Source organism: Dermacentor variabilis, chromosome 3, assembly GCF_050947875.1.
Source record: "Dermacentor variabilis isolate Ectoservices chromosome 3, ASM5094787v1, whole genome shotgun sequence".
NCBI lineage: Eukaryota > Metazoa > Arthropoda > Arachnida > Ixodida > Ixodidae > Dermacentor > Dermacentor variabilis.
In genome coordinates, this window is record NC_134570.1 from 13037167 (window position 1) to 13058239 (window position 21073).

The 21073-nt window shown below is 50.0% G+C and overlaps 1 protein-coding gene across 1 annotated transcript in view; it reads left to right on the forward strand.

Annotated features, from left to right (window-relative positions):
• Positions 1 to 20796, forward strand: part of LOC142573888 (uncharacterized) — a 106178-nt gene extending 85382 nt beyond the window's left edge. Inside the window, exon 9 of the mRNA XM_075683101.1 lies at positions 20325 to 20796. Coding sequence (XP_075539216.1) covers positions 20325 to 20477 — 153 coding nt within the window. The 3' untranslated portion in view covers positions 20478 to 20796. The remainder of the gene's footprint in view (positions 1 to 20324) is intronic.
• Positions 20797 to 21073: the final 277 nt, after the last annotated feature.

Sequence of the window (21073 nt, forward strand, 5' to 3'; positions counted from 1 at the left end):
ACAAAGCATTTCACTCCACTCGACATTTTGCGAGAGTAAAACAACGCTTTGAAGAGTAAATCGGCCGCTTCACCCATGCGACACCCTCCCTAGCTTTTAGAGTGAAGGAGACGGCCTGCAGCGACGTCTGACGGCTGGACTCGAGCCGACGCACCTAATCGCAGCCCCTATGCCATCTGCCATCACAGGATGGCTCCGGAGGGACGGCGGCCGCGCGCTCTGCACAAGGACGTGACGCGCACTGTATGGTACGCAGTGACGCTATACCGTTTTTCTCTTGCACCAACAGAAGACAATATCGAGAGAAACGGTGCCAATTTACCGTGGCGTGTATACTACAGGAAGACGGAGTGAAGAAAAATACATGCCCGAAAGAGGAAGAATACAAGCATCATCGATCGTATTTAACGTTTTTCGCTCGATCTTGTACAACAGCTATCAACTTAAGGTCAATTAATTTCCTGGCATAAAGTCCGCGTACTTTGTTCAATATGCAATGAACGCAGAAACGCCGTCACCTGTAAACTTCTCCAGAAATGTGGTTAACTTCCGCTCATCACGTGGTTGCATAGAGAGAAAGGTCTGAAACTGTGACAACAAATAACAGAAACAGCTCTAGCATCGCCAGTATGTACAAAGCAGCATCGCGTTGCGTTAAATCCTATGGCTTGCTTATCCGCCATCGTTGGAATAGGTATACACAATCAGCGGCAGTGCTACGCGAGGCCAGTGAGCGTTTCTTGCTTTGATAATGCGGCTCTTCGGTGAGGATTACAGATAGGCACCGGCTTCCCTTTTACGAGTCAAAATCGCCTGCAGAACACCTCGACCACAACGCCAGATGAGAGCCACTGTTCTAACCCCGTCATCTGATGCGCGCACAAGCCTCCCCAGACCCTTTGAGGGCCGCAGATCTAGTTTGGCCGCTGCCGTGCGTAGTTTTTCTGCTTCTCGCGTGAACCCGAACGTGCCGTCAGAAATGCGGCCCAAAACACGCCAGAAATTCGCGTGAGTACACGACGAGCGCGTCCCTCTCAGGCCACGACGACCACCCGCGAGCGAGGCGGCAACCGCGACGGCGTACGACGGCATTTGCTCTGCAGCATGCTTGCCGTGCGCAATGCTCCCGGAGCACACCCTTCGATGCTGTTGCGCCGCATATGGCAAAACACCGATTATAGATGGCAAGCGCGCCAGCTCCGATCGAGGATTTCGATCGACAAAAGATAACGCCGTAAAATACAGACCAACCTCGCAAAGCGTTGTGACGCTATCACACACCAGGTACTAACACCTTTGAAGCAATCGCTGGGCAAGAAATCAAGCCAGATGCGATCGTTTCGTTGTGAGCGTTCGAAAGACACCGCTCACAGTCGAGCTCCTAATATAGCCCACTCTGATTATTCCTGTTCTGTAGCCAGTTTTGCTGTTCTTTTTAGTACGCCGAACGGAGGTGCGCGCTCGTGCCACACGTAGCGCGGCGACAGAAAAGCGACACACCGTGGAATCCGCTCCAGCCGGTGCGGTCCGCATTGAACCGGTCGAGTGCCCCGCACGTATACTTTCCGTGCTCAGTGGGCTCCCCTTGGGGCCAGTTTTCGCTCGTTTTCGGAGCCGCTGTCCTTCTCGGCCGGTAGCATTGTGGCTGCTTCCACCCAAGGAGGCGCGCCCGGAGGTAGGTAGACGATGTAGTACAAGAGATGGGAGGGAGGGGTCTCACGCGCGAGCTGTAACGCAGTGTGAATGTTATACAACAATCTTGGCATAAGGGGAGGCGAATTATGTAACGCAAGGTGGCAGCGTGGCATGGGAAAATTATTTTGGTCTTGCCATCTCGGGGATGTTCTTGGGCAGCGGGACCACGCTGTCATTAGGAGAGCTCGGTCTCGTAACTTCCGACTGCATCGCACCTGGAAGACAACAACCGCGCGTTCCCGTTAAAAAAAATACGCACGCCAGCATATCTGTGCGTATTGTATGCACGCATGTACGTATATATGTTACAGTGGCTCATGTGGCACCATCCCTCGGAGGAGGAGCCGACGCCCTGCCAAATGTTTTCTGCAAACCACGAGATGTATAAACGTATTATTTAGGTTAAATGCCTAAATTAAATAATTGGGTTTTACGTGTCATGACCACGATATGATTATGAGGCATGCCGTATTGGTGTACTCCGTATTAGTTTTTACCACGTGGGGTTCCTTACCGTGCATCCAACGCAAGGTACACGGTTGTTTTTGCATACCGCGCCCTCGGCCTTAGCGGCGCGACACCAAAGCCACATAGCCACCACTACGGGTAGGTTAAAAGCCTGCAGCCAGGCAAACTGCGAGATGCTTAAATCCAAGGAAGCATATCCGAAAAATAACTAGCCCTTCCCCTACCGGAAAGTAAGGGTAAGTGAAGCTTGCCCTGCGTGCACTTGGCCTAGCTTGACGGCCCCCTGACGGTTGAGTAACCCACAGGTAACGGTGCTGGATTGCTTCGGCCTTTCACCCCCTCAGCTCGGGATCTTCTCCTCGCTGTCTGATTGCCTGGACTCAGACGGCTCTCAAGGCGCCTTTAGAGTCCGGCGTTATCGGCGCGCAGGCGAGCGTCGTTAGACGGCGGGCGCGTCGGAGCACGTTGGCCGTGTACGGCTACGTTGGCGGCGCCAGTGCATCGAACCGTCGGTAGAACTATAGACGCTGTTCTCACCAACGTGACGTAACGTGTGCGCGCGCTCACGCTGTCTCGGACTATATTTAGGCCTTAACGGGGCTGGATCGGCGCGCTGGCGGGCGAGTTCTCACTGCCGCTCGTCGAGGGCTTCCAGTTCATTGGGGGAACGCACAACGCGTGGCCCTCCCATCCGTTTTCCGATAACGGAAACGTAGCTGGCGCAGAGCGCGCGATACCCTTTACTGCCCTTTCCTTCCCCGGCGGAAGCGATGTGGCGTTGATTGGTTGCGCGCTGCGGCGTGAGCGTGCGCCTATGCAGCTGGAATCCTTGCTAATGACTGACGCTCCGGCGCGGCGCAGCTGTCAACTCATCAAACCACCTTTCCCCGCAGCTGGTCTGGTTTGGGAGCAACTGGGTTATTGCGTGACCGTGTCGCCACCGAAACTGTGAGCCAATACAAGCTTCGCTTGAAAACTGAACCGATACAGGGGTGCGCAGCTGTCGGTGTAATGTTAAATAAATATGGGGTTTTACGCGCCAGAACCACTTTCTGGTTATGAGGCACGCCGTAGTGGAGGACTCCGGAAATTTCGACCACTTGGGGATCTTTAACGCGCGCCTAAATCTAAGTACACGTATGTTTTCGCATTTCGCCTCCATGGAAATGCGGTCGCCGTGGCCGGGATTTGATCCCGCGACCTCGTGCTCAGCAGCCCACCAGCACAGCCACTGATTAACCACGGCGGGTGGTGTAATGTTCGTTACTGTAGGTGTAAACGAAGGTTGAATCAATGCTGTGCGTTCCACAGAAATGGAGAAAAAGACGCATGCAGCGAATCGCGAAAGCCTGCTGGATCGTTGAAGTGGTTGCTAGATGCGTCAGTGCTCTGTCTATAGAGCTGTATTATTATCGGCGGAGAGGCTCGGCCTCTGTGCCGACGTGGGGGCGGCCCACTATGCGCTGACGCACGCCCTAAAGGGCCACAATTAAGTTCATCCATCCATCATTTATTATAGGTTCAAGAAAGGTTGGCATCAAGGGTGATGTCCGCTACTCCTTTTCTCTTAGGCAAACAGTACTTGTAAAGAAATTGGCTGGTTAAAACAAACAAATTAAAGAAAAGAGACAGCCGGCTAAAAATGTAAATATACGTGGTAATACTTTTAGGCTTACTATAATTTTGAAGAATTGCCTGTTGCAGACAACATCATTTTAGCAGTGTGTTAAATGAGGCGGGGTGGTTCATCTTTAGAATAAAAACAGGAACAGCGCAGCACAAGACGAGCGAGTGAAGAGCACAGGACAGAAGGCTCTGTCCTGTGCTCTTTACTCGCTCGTCCTGTGTTGCGCTGTTCCTGTTTTTATTCTAAACATAATTCTAGTCCTTGAGCTCCAAAATCAAAAGGGGAGCTAGCAGATGAGTAACACACACGGTATAAAGGTTATAAACAGGGATAAGGGGCTCAGAAAAGCTGGCCAACGTTTCAATAGGATGACCGATCTTCGCCAAAGGCGGTCTCGTCACCCTCGGCAACAACTAACCTGCCGAGGATGACAAGGCTGCCTTTGACGGAGATAGGTCATCCTATGGAAACGTTGGCCAGCCTTTCTAAGGCACCTCATCCCTGTTTATAACCGTTATAGTCCTTGAGCTGGATTATTCAGAGAGGCGGACGCTACACACACGAAAAATCGAAACAAATATTGAAGTAATTAAAAAAATCACTAATTGACTTATCCATTAATTACTCTACGACACATACTGCAATTTACTAATTGTAGTCGGTGAGATTGCAAGGCGTACCACTTGGAATGAAGAACTGCATCAGCTATTCCAGAATTACAAACCCCAAGGTGGGTGACGCTGCAAGCACCTCGTCGGCTTCGCACACGGCCGGTTTCGCGACAGCAGAGGCGATTCTCGGCATTTCAGCAGCGGCCAAACACAGACCCGGCACCGGAGGCCGAGCGAGCACAAGGCGAGAGTGCACCGGGCCACGAGTGCGTAGCCGCCAGGAGTTACGCAAGCAACGCAACGTCAGCCATCGGTGCGGATATTGCAGGTGTGCGTAAGGCTTCATTTGAGAGAGCGCTGCTTCCGGGGGCACTTGTAACATAGCGCCCCAGCGTGAACGCCTAACCCGCTTTCACTAATGTTTTGCGGGGCTATGTATATGCTAACCCGACGACTTCAGTGTCACCAAATCGCCGTTTGAGTCGGACAAAAAATTATCCTCGGCAGAAAATTGGCTCTAGACAGGAAATAGCGAACAAGTTTCCCAACGTACGACAAGGATAACCTGAAAGCAAGAGGAAAACGCGTCCTACCAGAAGAAACGAAAGACAAAATCGAGGTGCGAAAAATGTCGTTCCAGCCAAAGGCAAGTGTCGCTCGCCTATCCGATCTGATCTCGCGGCGCAGGCGAGGCAAATTACGGCAACTGTAGCACGTTCGCACGCCCGGTGCCAGCATGTGACAGCTTATACTCGTTGCCTCTCATTTTTGCCAACGTAGCGAATAAGTGAACGCTGATTTGTCTCTTCTCTTTTAATTTACGACAGGAATCTGTTATTTCTTTCGACGCCTCAACCGCAGCTGAGCGAACTAACTGCTAAGGACCGGAAACAGAAAAACGAAATGTTGCTTCGGGACAATAAAGGTACCACGGAAGAAGTAAAACGTGACATAATTGATGCTATGGCAAGTGCACCCAGCAGATGTCCGGCGAGTGAAACTATTGGCAGGTTACATTCCCGCAGCGGCGTAGCCAGAAATTTCGTTCCAGGGGAGGGGAGGGGGGGGGGGGGGGGGCTCACATTGGAGCTCGGTCTCCTCCTTAAGAGGAAGCTTTAGCTCGGGTGCTCGTATCTAAATACATGTAGAAGCAGAATTCGTTTTTCTCGGCAACCGACGCACCAAATTTGACGAGGCTTGTTGCATTTAAAAGAAAAACTTAAAATCTAGTGACTGTCGGTTTCGAATTTTTCATTTATATTGTTAATTATTTATTAAAAATTAACCAAAATCGCAAATTTTCCGAAATCTGAACTATCAAGTTTAAAACTATGTAACTCAGCAATGAAAAATGATATCACAATTCTGTGAATTGCACCTAATAGCACATCTACAGCGGACGAAATTTCTATGTTACACGTGAATCTCAAGAAATTTAGCATTATGGAAATACGGCTTTCGCAGCACCGTTGTACACAACGTAACCAATTCACGTAAGGTACGAATTGACCCACGAAAATTGTCCGCTTCGACTGTGATGCCGTTTACTGAACAGCGACACGCGTGCTTGATGCACAGCTATGAGTTTGTAAACTTCGTGCTTCTATATTGTTCTTGTTTTTTTAACTTTCGAGTTTTTCAAAACGTTTAAGTAATGTTCAGGCCCTAAATCGAAATTCCGCTTCCAAGAGACAGTAGAATTTAACTTTCTCTCTCAAATGCAACAAATTTCATTAAAAGCGATCCGGGGGTTATCACAGAAAAGCGTTTCTGCGTTTTACATGTACTTGAATAGGCCGCGTCGGAGTTGGGCGCGAGCAAGAGCTTCCTCTCAAACAATTTGTCTGGGGATCCTATACATGAATATAAACTGCAGTGTCATTGCTAAAGATGCTGCAAACGAATTCTTGAACGCTACGTACTGTCAAAACAAGTAAAATATGTATTTTTTCATAAACGAATATACTTGTATGTGCCAAAAACTGTGCCCAAAATAACCGATATCAATGCTTCCATGTTTTTTTTCTCTATTTAATAAGTAAATAAAATATCACACGAACTTTAGAACTATATCAGTTCGAAACCAGCAAGGCAGTGCATGCCGCTGATATGAAAAATGTAAAGGCCATGAAATTAACAAGCTGAGGACAAATATTGTAATGAAACTTTGTCATTCAAGAACCTTGTTTAGATCCTTGTACATATGCAACGGCCAGTGAAAAATCTCAATGACGCTGTCATTTGTTCCAATGTATTACGCAGGAGCAGCTGTCACCGGTCGTGTATCGTGAGTAATTGCACCGACGTATAAAGAGCAGGAGTTTTGCAAAATAAACGAGGGCGAGTCAAATGAAAGTCAGCCAGTGCGAATATATGACAAACTGGGTACCTTATTTAAAAGTAGTACTTATGATCATTTAGACATTTGTCCCGTTGTCTAACGAGTTGCGTGATTCCCGTCTCATTAAATTCCTTGGGTTGCTGGTTAAAAATGTCTGCAACTGACTCTTTCACGTCATCGTCCGACACGAATATGGTTGGTTTGAGCTGTTTCTTCAAATGCCCCAAAAAGTGGAAGTCGCAAGGCGACAGGTCTGGGCTGTATGGCGGATGTTGCAGCGTTTCCCACTTGAACATTGCCAGTTTTGTATTAACCACATCAGCGACGTGGGGACGGCATTGTCGTGGGACAAAATGACCCCAATCATCAATATTCTGCGTAGTTTGTTCTTGATTGTGACAAGCAGCCGATCTGGCGTTTTACAGTAACGAAACAAATTGATAGTCTCTCAAGATTTAGCAAATTCTCTCAGTAATGGCCCCTGACGATCGAAAAAGAAAGTCAACAACATCTTTCCGGCGGAAATGACGGCCTTTCCTTTCTTGGGGGTGGTGAATTCGAATGTTTCCACTGTAAGCTTTGCTGTGGTGTTTCAGGCTCGTAGAAGTGGCACCATGGTTCGTCCCCGATCACAATTGGAGACAAGAAGTCGTCACCCTTATTGTGATACCGGATCATATGAGTCAAGGCAGCGCTGAACTTCTCCGTCTTCTGGCGGTAGTTCAATATCTTGGGCTACCATTGCGCATACAAGAGTGGATAACCGAGATGTTCATGAATTATTGCGTGATGTTTGAATCCCACCGATGGCAACGGTTGTTGTGGTCGCACCGCTGGTGCGATCGGTTGGGAACTCGGCGCTGACGCCCGTGGTTGTACCTGGGTCGCAAACCCCAAGGGTAGCGTTGGCCTGGCGGCCTGGGGTACAACTGGAAGCATCCGAAGGTCCCGGCAAAGCATGAGTCGACTGGTAACAACAAAACAACTTGTTTATTTTAACATCGCAAAGAGTTGGCGGTCAGGTTGACCGAAGTAGAGAGACGGGAGAGCACTTTACTCAACAGAAGAAATCGGAGCCCTCCTTTTGGCGTCCGGGGGCAGCTGTTTTTATACTCTCGCAGTTGAGGGCAAGAAGGAACCCCTCAATAGACGAGCACGTGATTGTACAATGGGTTAAGGTGACGCATACTGTCGTAGCGCCGCTGGTCGGGCACAAAGACTGGGAGGAGAAGGTAACTTCTGCTCTCGTAGCGCCTCTGGTCGGGCACAGTGACTGGAAGGAGAAGGTGACTTCTGCTCTCGTAGCGCCTCTAGTCGGGCACAATGACTGGGAGGAGAAGGTAACTTCTGCTCTCGTAGCGCCTCTGGTCGGGCACAATGACACATACACTCACACACGCACATGAAGACACGTGGCATCGGAACATGCCTGGAAACGCTTGGCGGGGAGCGTAGCGGCGACGCCGAACGGGCCAAAATGTCTGCCGCTTTGTTGCAATCGCGCCGGCTAAACCGCGCGTCGTAGGCGAAACGTAACAGACCGCCCCGCCGGGGGAAGGAGATCCCGATGGACAGGGGACTGCATCCGCTGTCCGGAGGGATGTCGCTCGATGATGCTCATAACCGAAGTCGGGCGTCCCTCGACGTTTCTTGAGCGCAGCGCACAGAGAAGGCCTCGTTCTCTCGTTCAGGTTCGCACAGGACACTGCAAAGTGACTTCGGGAGAGTTCACATTCTTGTTCTCGTTCCCGGCAAGCGTTAGAACTACGCTGAAACTCAACCGCTCAGTCAGCAAGCACGGCACAACCCTCACTAAGCCCTGCCAGGCTCTTTCCCTTTTTATACCACTGCCTAGTTCCTTACAGTAGTCTAGCATCACTCAGAACGCGTCCACAAATTGGAAAATTGCACTAGAAAGCATATCATCACTTTGAAACACTAAACAAAAGCAATATGTTAAAAAAAATCCTGCCTCAGGAAGAAAAACATCAGTAACAAACAATTTTGAGGCTGATTCCTACGTTAGGGGCTTCGACTTAAGCCATCGGCGTTACCGTTGAGACTCCCCTTTTTGTAACGCACCTCAAAGGAATATTGTTGCAAAGCGAGGCTCCAGCGCAGGAGGCGGCCATTTTTGGGAGAGATGGTCTGCAGCCATTGGAGAGGGCAGTGATCCGTCTCAATGATAAACCTCGAGCCGGCTAGATAGCATGACAATTTCTGAACGGCCCACACGAGACATGCACACTCTTTCTCGGTGGCGCTATACGCCTGCTCACGACTGGTCAGCTTACGACTAGCATACAGGACGGGGTGTTCTACTTCTCCATTTTCCCGTTGGCACAGTACAACGCCCATGCCTCGCTCACTAGCATCGCACTGAACAATGAACCCTTTTGTATAGTCTGGCGATCGTAGCACCGGCTGGCTTGTTAGGGCACTCTTTAGGGCGCTAAACGCTCTTTCCTTTGTCTCGTCCCAGACGACTGTTTGAGGCTCTGTTTTTCTTAGAGCATCCGTCAGGGGAGCCGCGATATCAGAGTACCTGGGGATGTACCTCTGATAGTAGCCGGCGACACCTAAGAAGGACCGAATATCGGTCTTCGTGCGCGGTTGCGGAAAGTCTCGCACAGCGGCCACTTTTATTTCAGAGGGGCGGCGACGACCCTGACCAATCACGTGACCGAGGTAGACAACCTCGGCCTGTGCTAACTGGCACTTAGGAGCCTTTACTGTCAAGCCCGCTTCGCGCAGGCGGGTTAGCACTGCCCGCAAGTGTGCCATATGCTCAGACCAGGATGCGGAGAATATCGCTACGTCGTCTAGATACGGTAAAGCGAATTCTTGCTGTCCCCGCAACACTTTATCCATGAGGCTTGAAAAACAGTATGGCGCGTTCTTCAAACCAAAACTCAATACTTTAGGACGGAATGTTCCCATTGGTGAAATGAACGCCGCATACCTACTAGCCTCTTCTGTAAGTGGAACCTGCCAATAACCCCTGACAAGATCTAGGGTGGAAATAAACTGAGCGCTACTAACTTTCTCAAGGCGCTCCTCGATGTTAGGGATCGGATAAATTTGATCCTTAGTGATGGAATTAAGCCTGCGGTAGTCGACGCAAGGACGAGGTTCCTTGCCCGGTACCTCAACTAAAATCAAAGGGGAGGTATAATCACTCTCACCTGCCTCAATAACACCGAGCTGTAGCATTTTCTTTACCTCAGCCTCCATAATATCGTTCTGGCGGGGTGACACCCGGTACGCCTTGGATCGTACTGGCTCTGGGGAGGTAAGTTCTATGTCATGAGTAAGGACAGAAGTCCTACCAGGCCTCTCAGAGAACAGACCTTGAAACTCTTGTAATAGCTGGTGTAGTTCGGTTTTCTGCTCAGGCGACAGCGGTGCTTTACTGATAAGGTCACTAATGACTTGACCGGTGTCTTCCCTGTTCGTCACTGAGCCTAGTCCCGGAAGCTCGACCGGAAGCTCTTCAGGAACGTTTACCATCATGCACACCACTGCTTCCCTTTGTCTATAAGGTTTGAGCAGATTACAGTGGTAAACTTGCTGTGCTTTCCGCTTTCCTGGCAGACTTACCACGTAGTTACCGTCCGACAGTTTCTGAACAATTCGTGCTGGGCCCTCCCACTGCACGTCTAGTTTGTTGTTTAGCGATGTGCGCAATATCATGACCTCATCGCCCACCTCAAAACGCCGGGCCCTGGCGGTCCGATCATAATAAACCTTGGCCCTCTGCTGGGCCTTTGTCATTGCTTCACCTGACAACTCCTGTGCCCTTCTTAAGCGTTCGAGGAGCTTAAGCACGCACTCCACCACGACTGGGTCGTCGCCCCTGCCTTCCCATGATTCTCGAAGCATGCGAAGCGGAGACCGAAGCGAGCGACCGTACACCAGCTCAGCTGGCGAAAACCCCGTAGCCGCATGCGGCGCGGTCCTTAATGCAAACATCACCCCAGGCAGACACAGCTCCCAGTCAGTTCGATGTTCAAAACACAATGCTCTCAACACGCGCTTCATGACGGAGTGGAGCTTCTCAACGGAATTCGACTGTGGGTGGTACACTGAGCTGTGTAGCAGCTTTACCCCACACCTTTCGAGAAAAGTTGTCGTCAAAGCGCTAGTAAACACTGTGCCCTGATCTGATTGGATTTCCGCAGGAAAACCAACTCGCCCAAATATGGACAGTAGTGCATTAACTATCTCAACTGAGCTGAGTTCTTTAAGCGGCACTGCTTCAGGGAACTTTGTCGCTGGGCAGATCACAGTCAAAATGTGTCTGTACCCCGTGGCTGTTACCGGCAGAGGTCCCACTGTATCAATAACGAGCCGTCTAAAAGGCTCCGTAATGATAGGTACCAATTTCAACGGCGCCCTTGATTTGTCCCCTGGTTTGCCCACCCGCTGACAAGTGTCACATGTCCTCACGAAATGGTCTGCGTCCCGAAAACACCCTGGCCAATAGTACTCTTGCAAGAGACGGTCCTTAGTTTTCTTAACTCCTAGGTGTCCGGACCACGAACCCCCGTGCGTCAAGCGCAACAGATCCTGATGATAGCATTGAGGAACGATCAGCTGATCGAACTCCACTCCTCTGCGGTCTAGATACTTCCGGTACAGGACTCCACCTCGTTCCACAAAACGCGCATTTTTCCTGGCGATACCTTCCTTGACATTGCAGCGTATGTTTTCTAGGCTACCATCCTTCTTTTGCTCGGCTATCAAAGCCGACCGGCTGACTTTTAGCAACCTCTCAAGTCCGTCTGATGTAGGCGCGATGAGCAAATCTGCAGATAGCTCTTCTAACTTTCCCGTGTCGGGCGTTTCCTCTCCAGTATCTGGCGCCTTCAACGCTACAGGCTCAATTTTATTCAGTTCGTCAGCTTGCTGCACCTCTGACCCTTTTTCATTGTTCGATAACGTCGGCCCCGCAACTACCGCCTTTGCAGCGAGCTCCCGAACCTTCGACCTGGTTAAGGCCTGAACGCTAGCCTCACCGAACAAAAGCCCCTTCTCGCGCAGGAGGTGATCGGACCTGTTCGAAAATAGGTACGGGTACTGGGGGGGCAGCATAGATGACACTGCCGCCTCCGTCTCAAGCGCTCCGAAAGGTCCTTCAATAAGCACTTTTGCTACCGGCAGACACACGCTATGAGCTTCCACGGCTTGCTTGATCCATGCGCACTCGCCCGTGAACATATCGGGTTCTACGTAGGACGGGTGAACTACATCCATCGTAGCTGCGGAATCGCGAAGCACTCGGCACTCTTTCCCGTTCACGAGGAGGTCTCGCATGTAAGGCTCGAGAAGCTTCATGTTCTCGTCAGTGCTGCCTAATGAAAAAAACACAACTTTCGGTGTTGTTTCCGGACACTGCGCCGAAAAGTGACCCGGCTTCTGGCACGTATAACAAACGCGCGCTCGCCTCATCTCGAACCGCTTTCTGCGTTTGGCTGCCGCCGTCTCTTTACGTTTGGTCGGACTGCTTTCACTCGCATCCTCCCTACGCGTGTCCCCCTTTGCTCTCATGGGTGTGAATTTCGGCCTCTCAAACTTCGAGCCAAATTCACCCTTTTGACCGTCCTTAGCTCCGCGAGCCCGACGCGTCACAAACTCCTCGGCTAGCTCAGCGGCTTTAGCCACCGTACAAACGTCTGGCCTATCCAAGACCCAGTACCGCACGTTCTCCGGTAACCGACTATAAAACTGTTCTAGCCCGAAACACTGCAGAACTTTATCGTGGTCACCAAACGCTTTCTCTTCTTTGAGCCACTCCTGCATGTTTGACATAAGCCTGTACGCAAACTCTGTATATGACTCACTTTTGCCTTTCTCATTTTCCCGAAACTTCCGACGGAACGCCTCCGCTGACAGCCGGTACTTTTTTAGCAGACTCGATTTCACTTTGTCGAAATCCTCTGCCTCCTCTCTATCCAAGCGAGCGACTACGTCGGCCGCCTCGCCGGGTAACAAAGTGAGCAAGCGCTGTGGCCACGTTTCCCGAGAGAATTCCTGCTTCTCGCACGTTCGCTCAAAGTTAACCAGGAACAAACCAATGTCCTCTCCAAGCTTAAACGGCCGCATCAGGTCAGTCATTTTGAACAATACGCGTTCTCCTGCACCGTGTGCCTGACTTCCATTACGAGCGCGTTCCATCTCTACCTCAAGACGCTTCATTTCCAAAGCGTGTTGACGGTCACGCTCTTGTTGCTCTCGCTCTTTCTGTTCTTTAAGTTCGCGCTCTTCTTTTTCTTTTTGTTCTTTAAGTTCGCGCTCCTGTCTTTTTGCAGTCTCCCTTTCCTCAATGGTCTCAAGGCATTCCGACAGCTCGTCATCCTCAGCTTCTAACTCAAGAATAGCCTTTAGCAGTTCCGGTTTTCTGAGTTTGTCTGAGACATCCAGACCCAACTCTCTTGCAAGCTCCAACAATTTCGGTTTGCGCAACGACTTCAAATCCATGGCTGCTCTGAATGCTGCTTTCTCTACTGCTTACTATTGTCTTGCCGCAAACTAACCCGGCAGCAACGACAACCACAATTACCAGCTCTGTTTCTGACACTAACAAAAGCCTGGCAAAGCTCAGAAGAAGAAAGTCCCGCACTCACCAAACCTCGCAGCCAAGAGTCCAGCGCAGTCGTTCCGCTGCAGGCAACCAGTCATCACACAGGGCTCGTTGCACTGCTCCCGGATCGTCGATGAGCTGCTCAGCATACAGTCAACTGCATATCTTCGCTGCTGGCCTCCGTTGTCGCGATCTCACCGCTGGCAGACAGTTGTTTGAATCCCACCGATGGCAACGGTTGTTGTGGTCGCACCGCTGGTGCGATCGGTTGGAAACTGGGCGCTGACGCCCGTGGTTGTACCTGGGTCGCAAGCCCCAAGGGTAGCGTTGGCCTGGCGGCCTGGGGTACAACTGGAAGCATCCGAAGGTCCCGGCAAAGCATGAGTTGACTGGTAACAACAAAACAACTTGTTTATTTTAACATCGCAAAGAGTTGGCGGTCAGGTTGACCGAAGTAGAGAGACGGGAGAGCACTTTACTCAACAGAAGAAATCGGAGCCCTCCTTTTGGCGTCCGGGGGCAGCTGTTTTTATACTCTCGCAGTTGAGGGCAAGAAGGAACCCCTCAATAGACGAGCACGTGATTGTACAATGGGTTAAGGTGACGCATACTGTCGTAGCGCCGCTGGTCGGGCACAAAGACTGGGAGGAGAAGGTAACTTCTGCTCTCGTAGCGCCTCTGGTCGGGCACAGTGACTGGAAGGAGAAGGTGACTTCTGCTCTCGTAGCGCCTCTAGTCGGGCACAATGACTGGGAGGAGAAGGTAACTTCTGCTCTCGTAGCGCCTCTGGTCGGGCACAATGACACATACACTCACACACGCACATGAAGACACGTGGCATCGGAACATGCCTGGAAACGCTTGGCGGGGAGCGTAGCGGCGACGCCGAACGGGCCAAAATGTCTGCCGCTTTGTTGCAATCGCGCCGGCTAAACCGCGCGTCGTAGGCGAAACGTAACAGTGAACCGAACCGTGACTGATGTTCACACGCTCTGCCAGTTCATCGATGCTAATCCTCCGTTCTTGTCTCATCAGCTCATAAACCTTTGCAATTTTGTTAGGGGTGATTGTACAATGGCTTTGGCCCGGCCTTGGATCGTCTTTGCAACTTTCAAGTCATTCTTTGAACCGTTTGCTCGAGCGCTTCACAGTGGCCAATGAAATGCAATGTTCAACGTACACGGCAGCCATACGGCGACTAATTTCTTTTTGGGAAATACCTTCAGCTGTCAAAAACCTTTGGGCACCACGCTGCTCAACTTCTAGAGCGTCCATTATGTCGCGCAATCATGTTCAACCCAGTGTATGAGAGCTTTAAACAACCTTGATACTCACACCTGCGTGTCACTTCTGTAATAGAGAGATGCCTCTGTGTCACATGCATGCCTCGCAGATAATGGACAGAACAATTATTGCGCGGGGTGGGTGGGCTCACTTTCATTTTACTCGCCTTCATACATTAGAAATGCGAAGATACAAGGGAATATACAAATGCGAAGGTACAGCTTGATAAAAGGCAAAAAAGTGTCACTGGAAACAAAGTTCACTGCACGTGTACACAAAATCCCACAAGATATTTAAATATACGTATAAGTCTCCAATAAATCTACGTATCTAAGAAAAAGTCACTGTATATAATGCGTCAAGCAAGGCAACTAAACATGTTGCGCAATCAGAGATTCACAGAATCCTAGATCCCACACCCATTCCATCCACTCCCCCAATGTATCGCGCGCGACGGAAGGCGGCGCGCTTGCTCCCCGCTTTTCTCTTTTCCGCACACAAGACTGAGCCACCACCGTCGTCTCACGCATTCCAGTCCCCCATCCCCCTCCCTATGCTTTGACTCGCACATACAGCATGCGGCGCGTGGCCACGATGTTATCGCCCTTGGACTTTATACGAAACATGAGGGCGACGGCGACGGCAGGAATGCGCCTGGAATGTCAATATAATTTCTATCGGAATACTATATAATAAGACTATCCGGCAACTGAAGCGTCCCGTGGCCCATTACTGTCCGCAAAAGAAGAAGTAACAAAATCGAATTTTCACCATACGATAATTCGCTGCGCCATCGCAATGTCTTTTTTCTTTCCTTTGTGGGGCCGGGGCACCGAAATGAAAAAGCGCAAAGTATGTTGGCCAAAATCGAATGCCTACTTTGGGCACCTAATGTAGCTGCCGAAAGAATATCAAAGAAAACGTGAGAGGCTTGGTCCACCGAGAACCATATGCATACTGCTCGGTATCCTACACTGGCGAGACAAGACTTTCCGGAGAGGTTGCGCTCAAGCGAACGCGGCGCAATTAGTCGAGTCCCCACAGTGATGGCGGCGAGCGACGACAGTTTCTTTTTCTCGTCTGCTAGCCAGAAAGTGCCCAAAACTCTGCCAGACGAAAATCCACTCGGCCAGAGAAAAGCGAACCCGCACCGGAGTGCGCCGTGCGGTTGTCGGAGCAACACGAGAAAACCGCATGCGCTCTGGCTGCCTCTGGCAGCCCGCGGGTAGGGTAGCGAGGACAAAAAAAAATTGAAGAGGCTCAATGTGTCCTCGCGAATAACAGTCGAAGTAGAAAAAATAATGAAGAACGTAGTTACCTTGGCTGACTTTAGTGTCTTGACATGGCGTAGGTGAACAAAAAAAATGTTGATATTTTTTTATGCGTCATGATGGCACAAATGAACCACCAGAACGCTTCATCTGATCGGACCTCGCTGCTGGCTTTGTCAACTTGTATGATAGTGTGTTTATCTGGCTTGTCTCGTTGTATGGTCCGATGTAAGACTAGAAAAGTCAATGCACCTTTGGCGTCCAATATTTATAGTAACATCAAACCCACAAAGTTCCGCAATTGAAAATCTAAAGCACAACTTTGGAAAGGTCGATGCACTTTTCACATCAAAAGTTTATGAGAACTTTATACCCATAAATTTCGGAACTGACGTCCATGCGTTGCGTAGATTCTGCGGCCTCCGCAAGATGCCGTGGCGAGCCCGTTCACCATCAAAACGCCCTTGAAACTTCGTGCTTGGATGGGGCTGCCTGCGCTATGCGACTCCCGGTGCATGGGCGCTGCCGCGAAATCCAGCCCGAGTTCGCAAGGTTCGCGCTGAAATGTCTTTTCGAGCGTGGAAGAGACATTCTAGAGAAAATTCAGAATGATTTCCGGCACCGGGGATTGCTTGGGTAGGCGGTGCATGGACAGCAAAAAATTTCGGAGGGGGGGGGCTGAAGCCCCCCCCCCCCCTCTGGCTACGCCCCTGCATTTACGTGCCATTGATGCGCGCAGATGAGCACCAGGGACGCTGTCGGTCACCTTCAAACCAATGCTTCCTAGTTGCAAAGATGGTTGGAAACGGGGTCACACAACATTCCCTGATATTGGACGGCAACAGATAGAACGAGCCTTTGGGCTGGACCGAATAGCTTGAGCACGCATCTGATGCATTTATTCTCTTCGTGCTGATGAAAGATAAGAATGACAGATCCAACCCGAAGAAGTTGTATAGCTATTAGGGGTGGGCGAATATTCCAAGTGGCGAATACGAGTCGAATATTGCTTAGGACGTACTGGTAGGCTAGTTGGTTGATCATGATGGAATATGGCAGCGCACTTAAAAACCTATTCACTAACTCGGGCACAACGCCCGTGTTTCCTCCCGCTGTGTTACGCTCTAAATATAATGAGAGCCTATTCATGTAGTCTTTTACGGCGAAGCTACTAGCCTCTAGTTGGTCGGGATTTTTCCTGGCGTGCTCGCTAAATCCTGCCCGAGTTATCAATGTTCGCGCTGCAATGTCTTCGAATGTGAAAAGGGCGTTCCTAACCAAATTCAGTGGGATTTCCGGTGCCGGGGCAATTTTTTTGGTCGGCGGTGCAAGATAGCACGAAATAATTTCGGGGGGGAGGGGGGGGGGAGGTTGAAGACCCATAACCCACCCCCCCTGGCTACGCCCCTGCTAGCAGCCACAGCCACTCAGACACACTTCAAATGGAAGCTGAAAAAGTGTTTTGCCTTTCAGTTCCCGCGTAAAAGATTTATGTTTCCTCATATATTCGAATAACAGTCGGAAACTATGATGTCTGCAGCTTGTGTATAACTCGTAGTTTACGGATTATCTGACGGAATTTAGTATGAAAGTCATTTAGCCCAATAATGCAGTTGCGCTTAGCAGAGGGCCTAGAAGGATGAGGATGTACGCTGCACTTACGTACACATGCGTGCGCGAGTGACGCACGCCGCTTATGGTGGCAGTGCTTGCTTAACGTTGGCAACAGCTTTGTTGTACATCCACTTTCGCAAGAGTGGAACGCAGGCGTATTTTCAAGCGAAGCTTCTTTGGCTCACAAGTGGCGTTGTCGTGGTCACGCAAAAACCCACCTGTTCCCAGAGCAAAGCAGCTGCGGGAAAGGGCAGTTTGATGAGTTGACAGCTGCGCCGGCACCGGAACGTGAGTCATTAGCAAGGATTCCGCAGCCACTCAGAGCCGTTTGGCTTCCGGCGGGGGAGGGAATGTCCAGGAAGGCGTTTCGCGCACTGCGCCGGTTTTGTTTCGGTTCAGTTCATTCTCGAAAAACTGATGGGACGGCCAAGCGTTGTGCGTTTCCCCGAGGAACTGGCAGCGTTCGACGAGTGGCGGCGAGAACTCGCCCGTGAAAGGGCTCGCCATAAATATAGTCCGACGTAGAGTGAACGCGCGCACACGATTCGTCACGTTGGCGAGAACAACAGCCGTTTCACGCACCGGTGCCGTCAACGTAACCGTACGCGACCAACGCGCTCCGACGCACCCGGTGTGTAACGACGCTCGCTCGCGCACCGACGCACCCGGTGTCTAACGACGCTCGCTCGCGCACCGATAACGCCGGACTATAAACGCGCCTTTAAAGCCGCCCGAGCCCAGGCAAACCCACAGCAAGAAGATACCGAGCTGAGGGAGCGGGAGGCCGAAGCTATCCGGCACCGTTATTTGTGGGTTGCGTAACCGTAACGAAGGTCAGCTGCACGCCGGACGACCTTCGCTTACCCCCATTTTCTCGTAGGGGAAGGGTTCGCAATTTTTTTTAAATGAGGGTTAGTTATAGTATGTTTAAAACCTATTGTTGGTTCCTGATAATTGTTTTTTGCACTAGTGAGTACAGGCTTTGTACATGATTATACCGAAACGAATCTGCCTGCTGTAACTATGCGTTTGAATAGTCGATATTCGATTCGATATTGGTTACTTACTATTCGTATTCAGAAGCGTTGATATTCGCCCACCTCTAATAGCTATATCATAGCCCAAGTTAATGTGGGTGAGCGCCAAAGAGCAGCAGTAGCAGCAGCAGCAGCAGCAGCCGCAGTAATAGTAGTAGCAGTAGTAGTAGTAGTAGTAGTAGTAGTAGTAGTAGTAGTAGTAGTAGTAGTAGTAGTAGTCAGGGATATACCTTCCTGGAAAGCTTTCTCAGCTGACGCAAGAAGACCACGAGCTTAGTTCCCTTCTGTAGTAGAGCAAAGTACGAATGGAAAATTGAACATTGAACAATTGATAAATTGATGTGCGTGCGTGCGTGCGTGTGTGCGTGCGTGTGTGTGCCGTGTGTGCGTGAGTGTGCGTGTGTGTGCGTGTGTGTGTGTGTGTGTGTGTGTGTGTGTGTGTGTGTGTGTGTGTGTGTGTGTGTGTGTGTGTGTGTGTGTGTGTGTGTGTGTGTGTGTGTGTGTGTGTGTGTGTGTGTGTGTGTGTGTGTGTGTGTGTGTGTGTGTGTGTGTGTGTGTGTGTGTGTGTGTGTGTGTGTGTGTGTGTGTGTGTGTGTGTGTGTGTGTGTGTGTGTGTGTGATTTCGCGTATGTCGCCCTTGCTGTCTTTGTGGCTTCTTACGATATGATTAATAAAAATCGTGACCCTCAGTTCCTTTCTTTCTCGTTCGTATATATATATATATATATATATATATATATATATATATATATATATATATATATATATATATATATATATATATATATATATATATATATATTATGTTCCAAAAAAATCTCGAACTATGGCTCTGTGCCAGTACTCGCCGTAGACGGCTAAGCGGACAGTAGCCGCCTCGTTCCAATTCTCACGAAGACGTCAACGTCAAAGTAGACAGCTTCGCGAAGACGGCATCGAAGTCAAAGACGATGCAGGCTACTTTCCTGTTCAAACAATATGGCGGCTTAGCAGGACGCTTGAAAGCTCAACGGGAAGGTCGTCTGCCCACAATAAAATGGAGACACGCTTTCTTATGCCGTTAATGTAAGTCACATTGTGTTTTTCGTAAGTTCGAAGGGACAAAAATTTAAAATACAAAAATAATCTGTGCTTTTCTCAACTTTTTCTTGTCTCCGCGAGGGGGTGTCACGTCGGAGAAGCGTCTTCCGTACTTCCGCACGGAACTTCTTCCGTACGACTTCCAGATGGCCAGAAAAAACTCTGCCTACAGAAACGCATTCCATTGCACGGCACCAAAGCTGTCTCCCCCCCGGCTGTCTCCTCAGCTGTCTACACAGACTGTCTCCGATGATGGCCAGAATTGGAACGTGCCCTATATTTCCTGAACTCCTTTTCAGCACGGTGTTTCAACTTGAGTTATTGTGCGCTGCAGTGCTAGCGCCCACGTTTCTGTGAAAGTTTCAAGACTTACCGGCGTGATAATTCTCAATTGTAATAACGCCTTCCTGCTTATTCTGTAACGGATATGAAGTTTTACCATTTTTATCTTTAAAGCAAACTTATTTACGCACAGCCTGCCAGCATCTGCCTTGGTACATGGGCCTTGATAAGTTGTCTCGTTAGAAGCTTCTTGTCCCCGTTTCCTGCATTTTTTTTTTTGCATAAAATGCGAAAGTAAATATGAAAGAAATGAATGAATTGTTTCGTATACATCGCCAACAGCGCCATCGTCATCGTCATTGAATGGTTAGAAAGTGACAGCGGTACCAAAAGTCACGGCAAATACCTCAACGCAGCGCACCCTCCCGCAGGGCGACACCCTCTTCTCGTACCTGGAGGGCCACATCGGCATGTGGCTCGGCCTGACGCTGTCCTCGGGGGCCGGGCTGGCGGCCGGACTGTACCGGACGGCGGCCGACCTCCTCCGTCCGCTTCTCGCCCCTGCAGCTCGGCGGCGCGCTTAGACGCAAGCTGCGCTCGCCGGGGCACGGAGTTCGCTCGCGCTGCCTGCCACGCAACTTTTTTTTTTTAATATACGCTTGAAAAAAAGTAATACACAAAGAGCGCGTGGTGCATTAATAGTCACTACTAGACTTATTTTCCGGTTCAACTGCGCACGATGTCACGTAGTTGGCATGTGACTTAAGCTTCATATTGAAATCATTTGTGACGCTTTGTTGTCATAACTGAGATATAACGCTATAATAGGACAGGCTTTCTTTTCTCTTTCTGTTGTATAATTGTCGATGCCATTCCCGCATTAAACCATTTGTTTGTCTCTAAGCCATTGTCATTTGTTTCCTTCTTTTTTAAACATGAATCGGCATCAAGTCGGAAAAAAACCAAGTACCGGCGTCATTTGCAAGGGTTCCGTGCTTGCTAGCTGCTCTACAGTAAAGCGAAGATCCGAAGGTAATAAAGCCGAAGGCAAATTTCGGAGCAAATGAAACGCCCCAAACGTGCGACACTTACATTGCGTCATGTACTGACAAGTCACCACAATATCACAACCTCCTCGGTATGTAGTCGGGTTAGCCTCCTTACCTTTCATATCCGATTT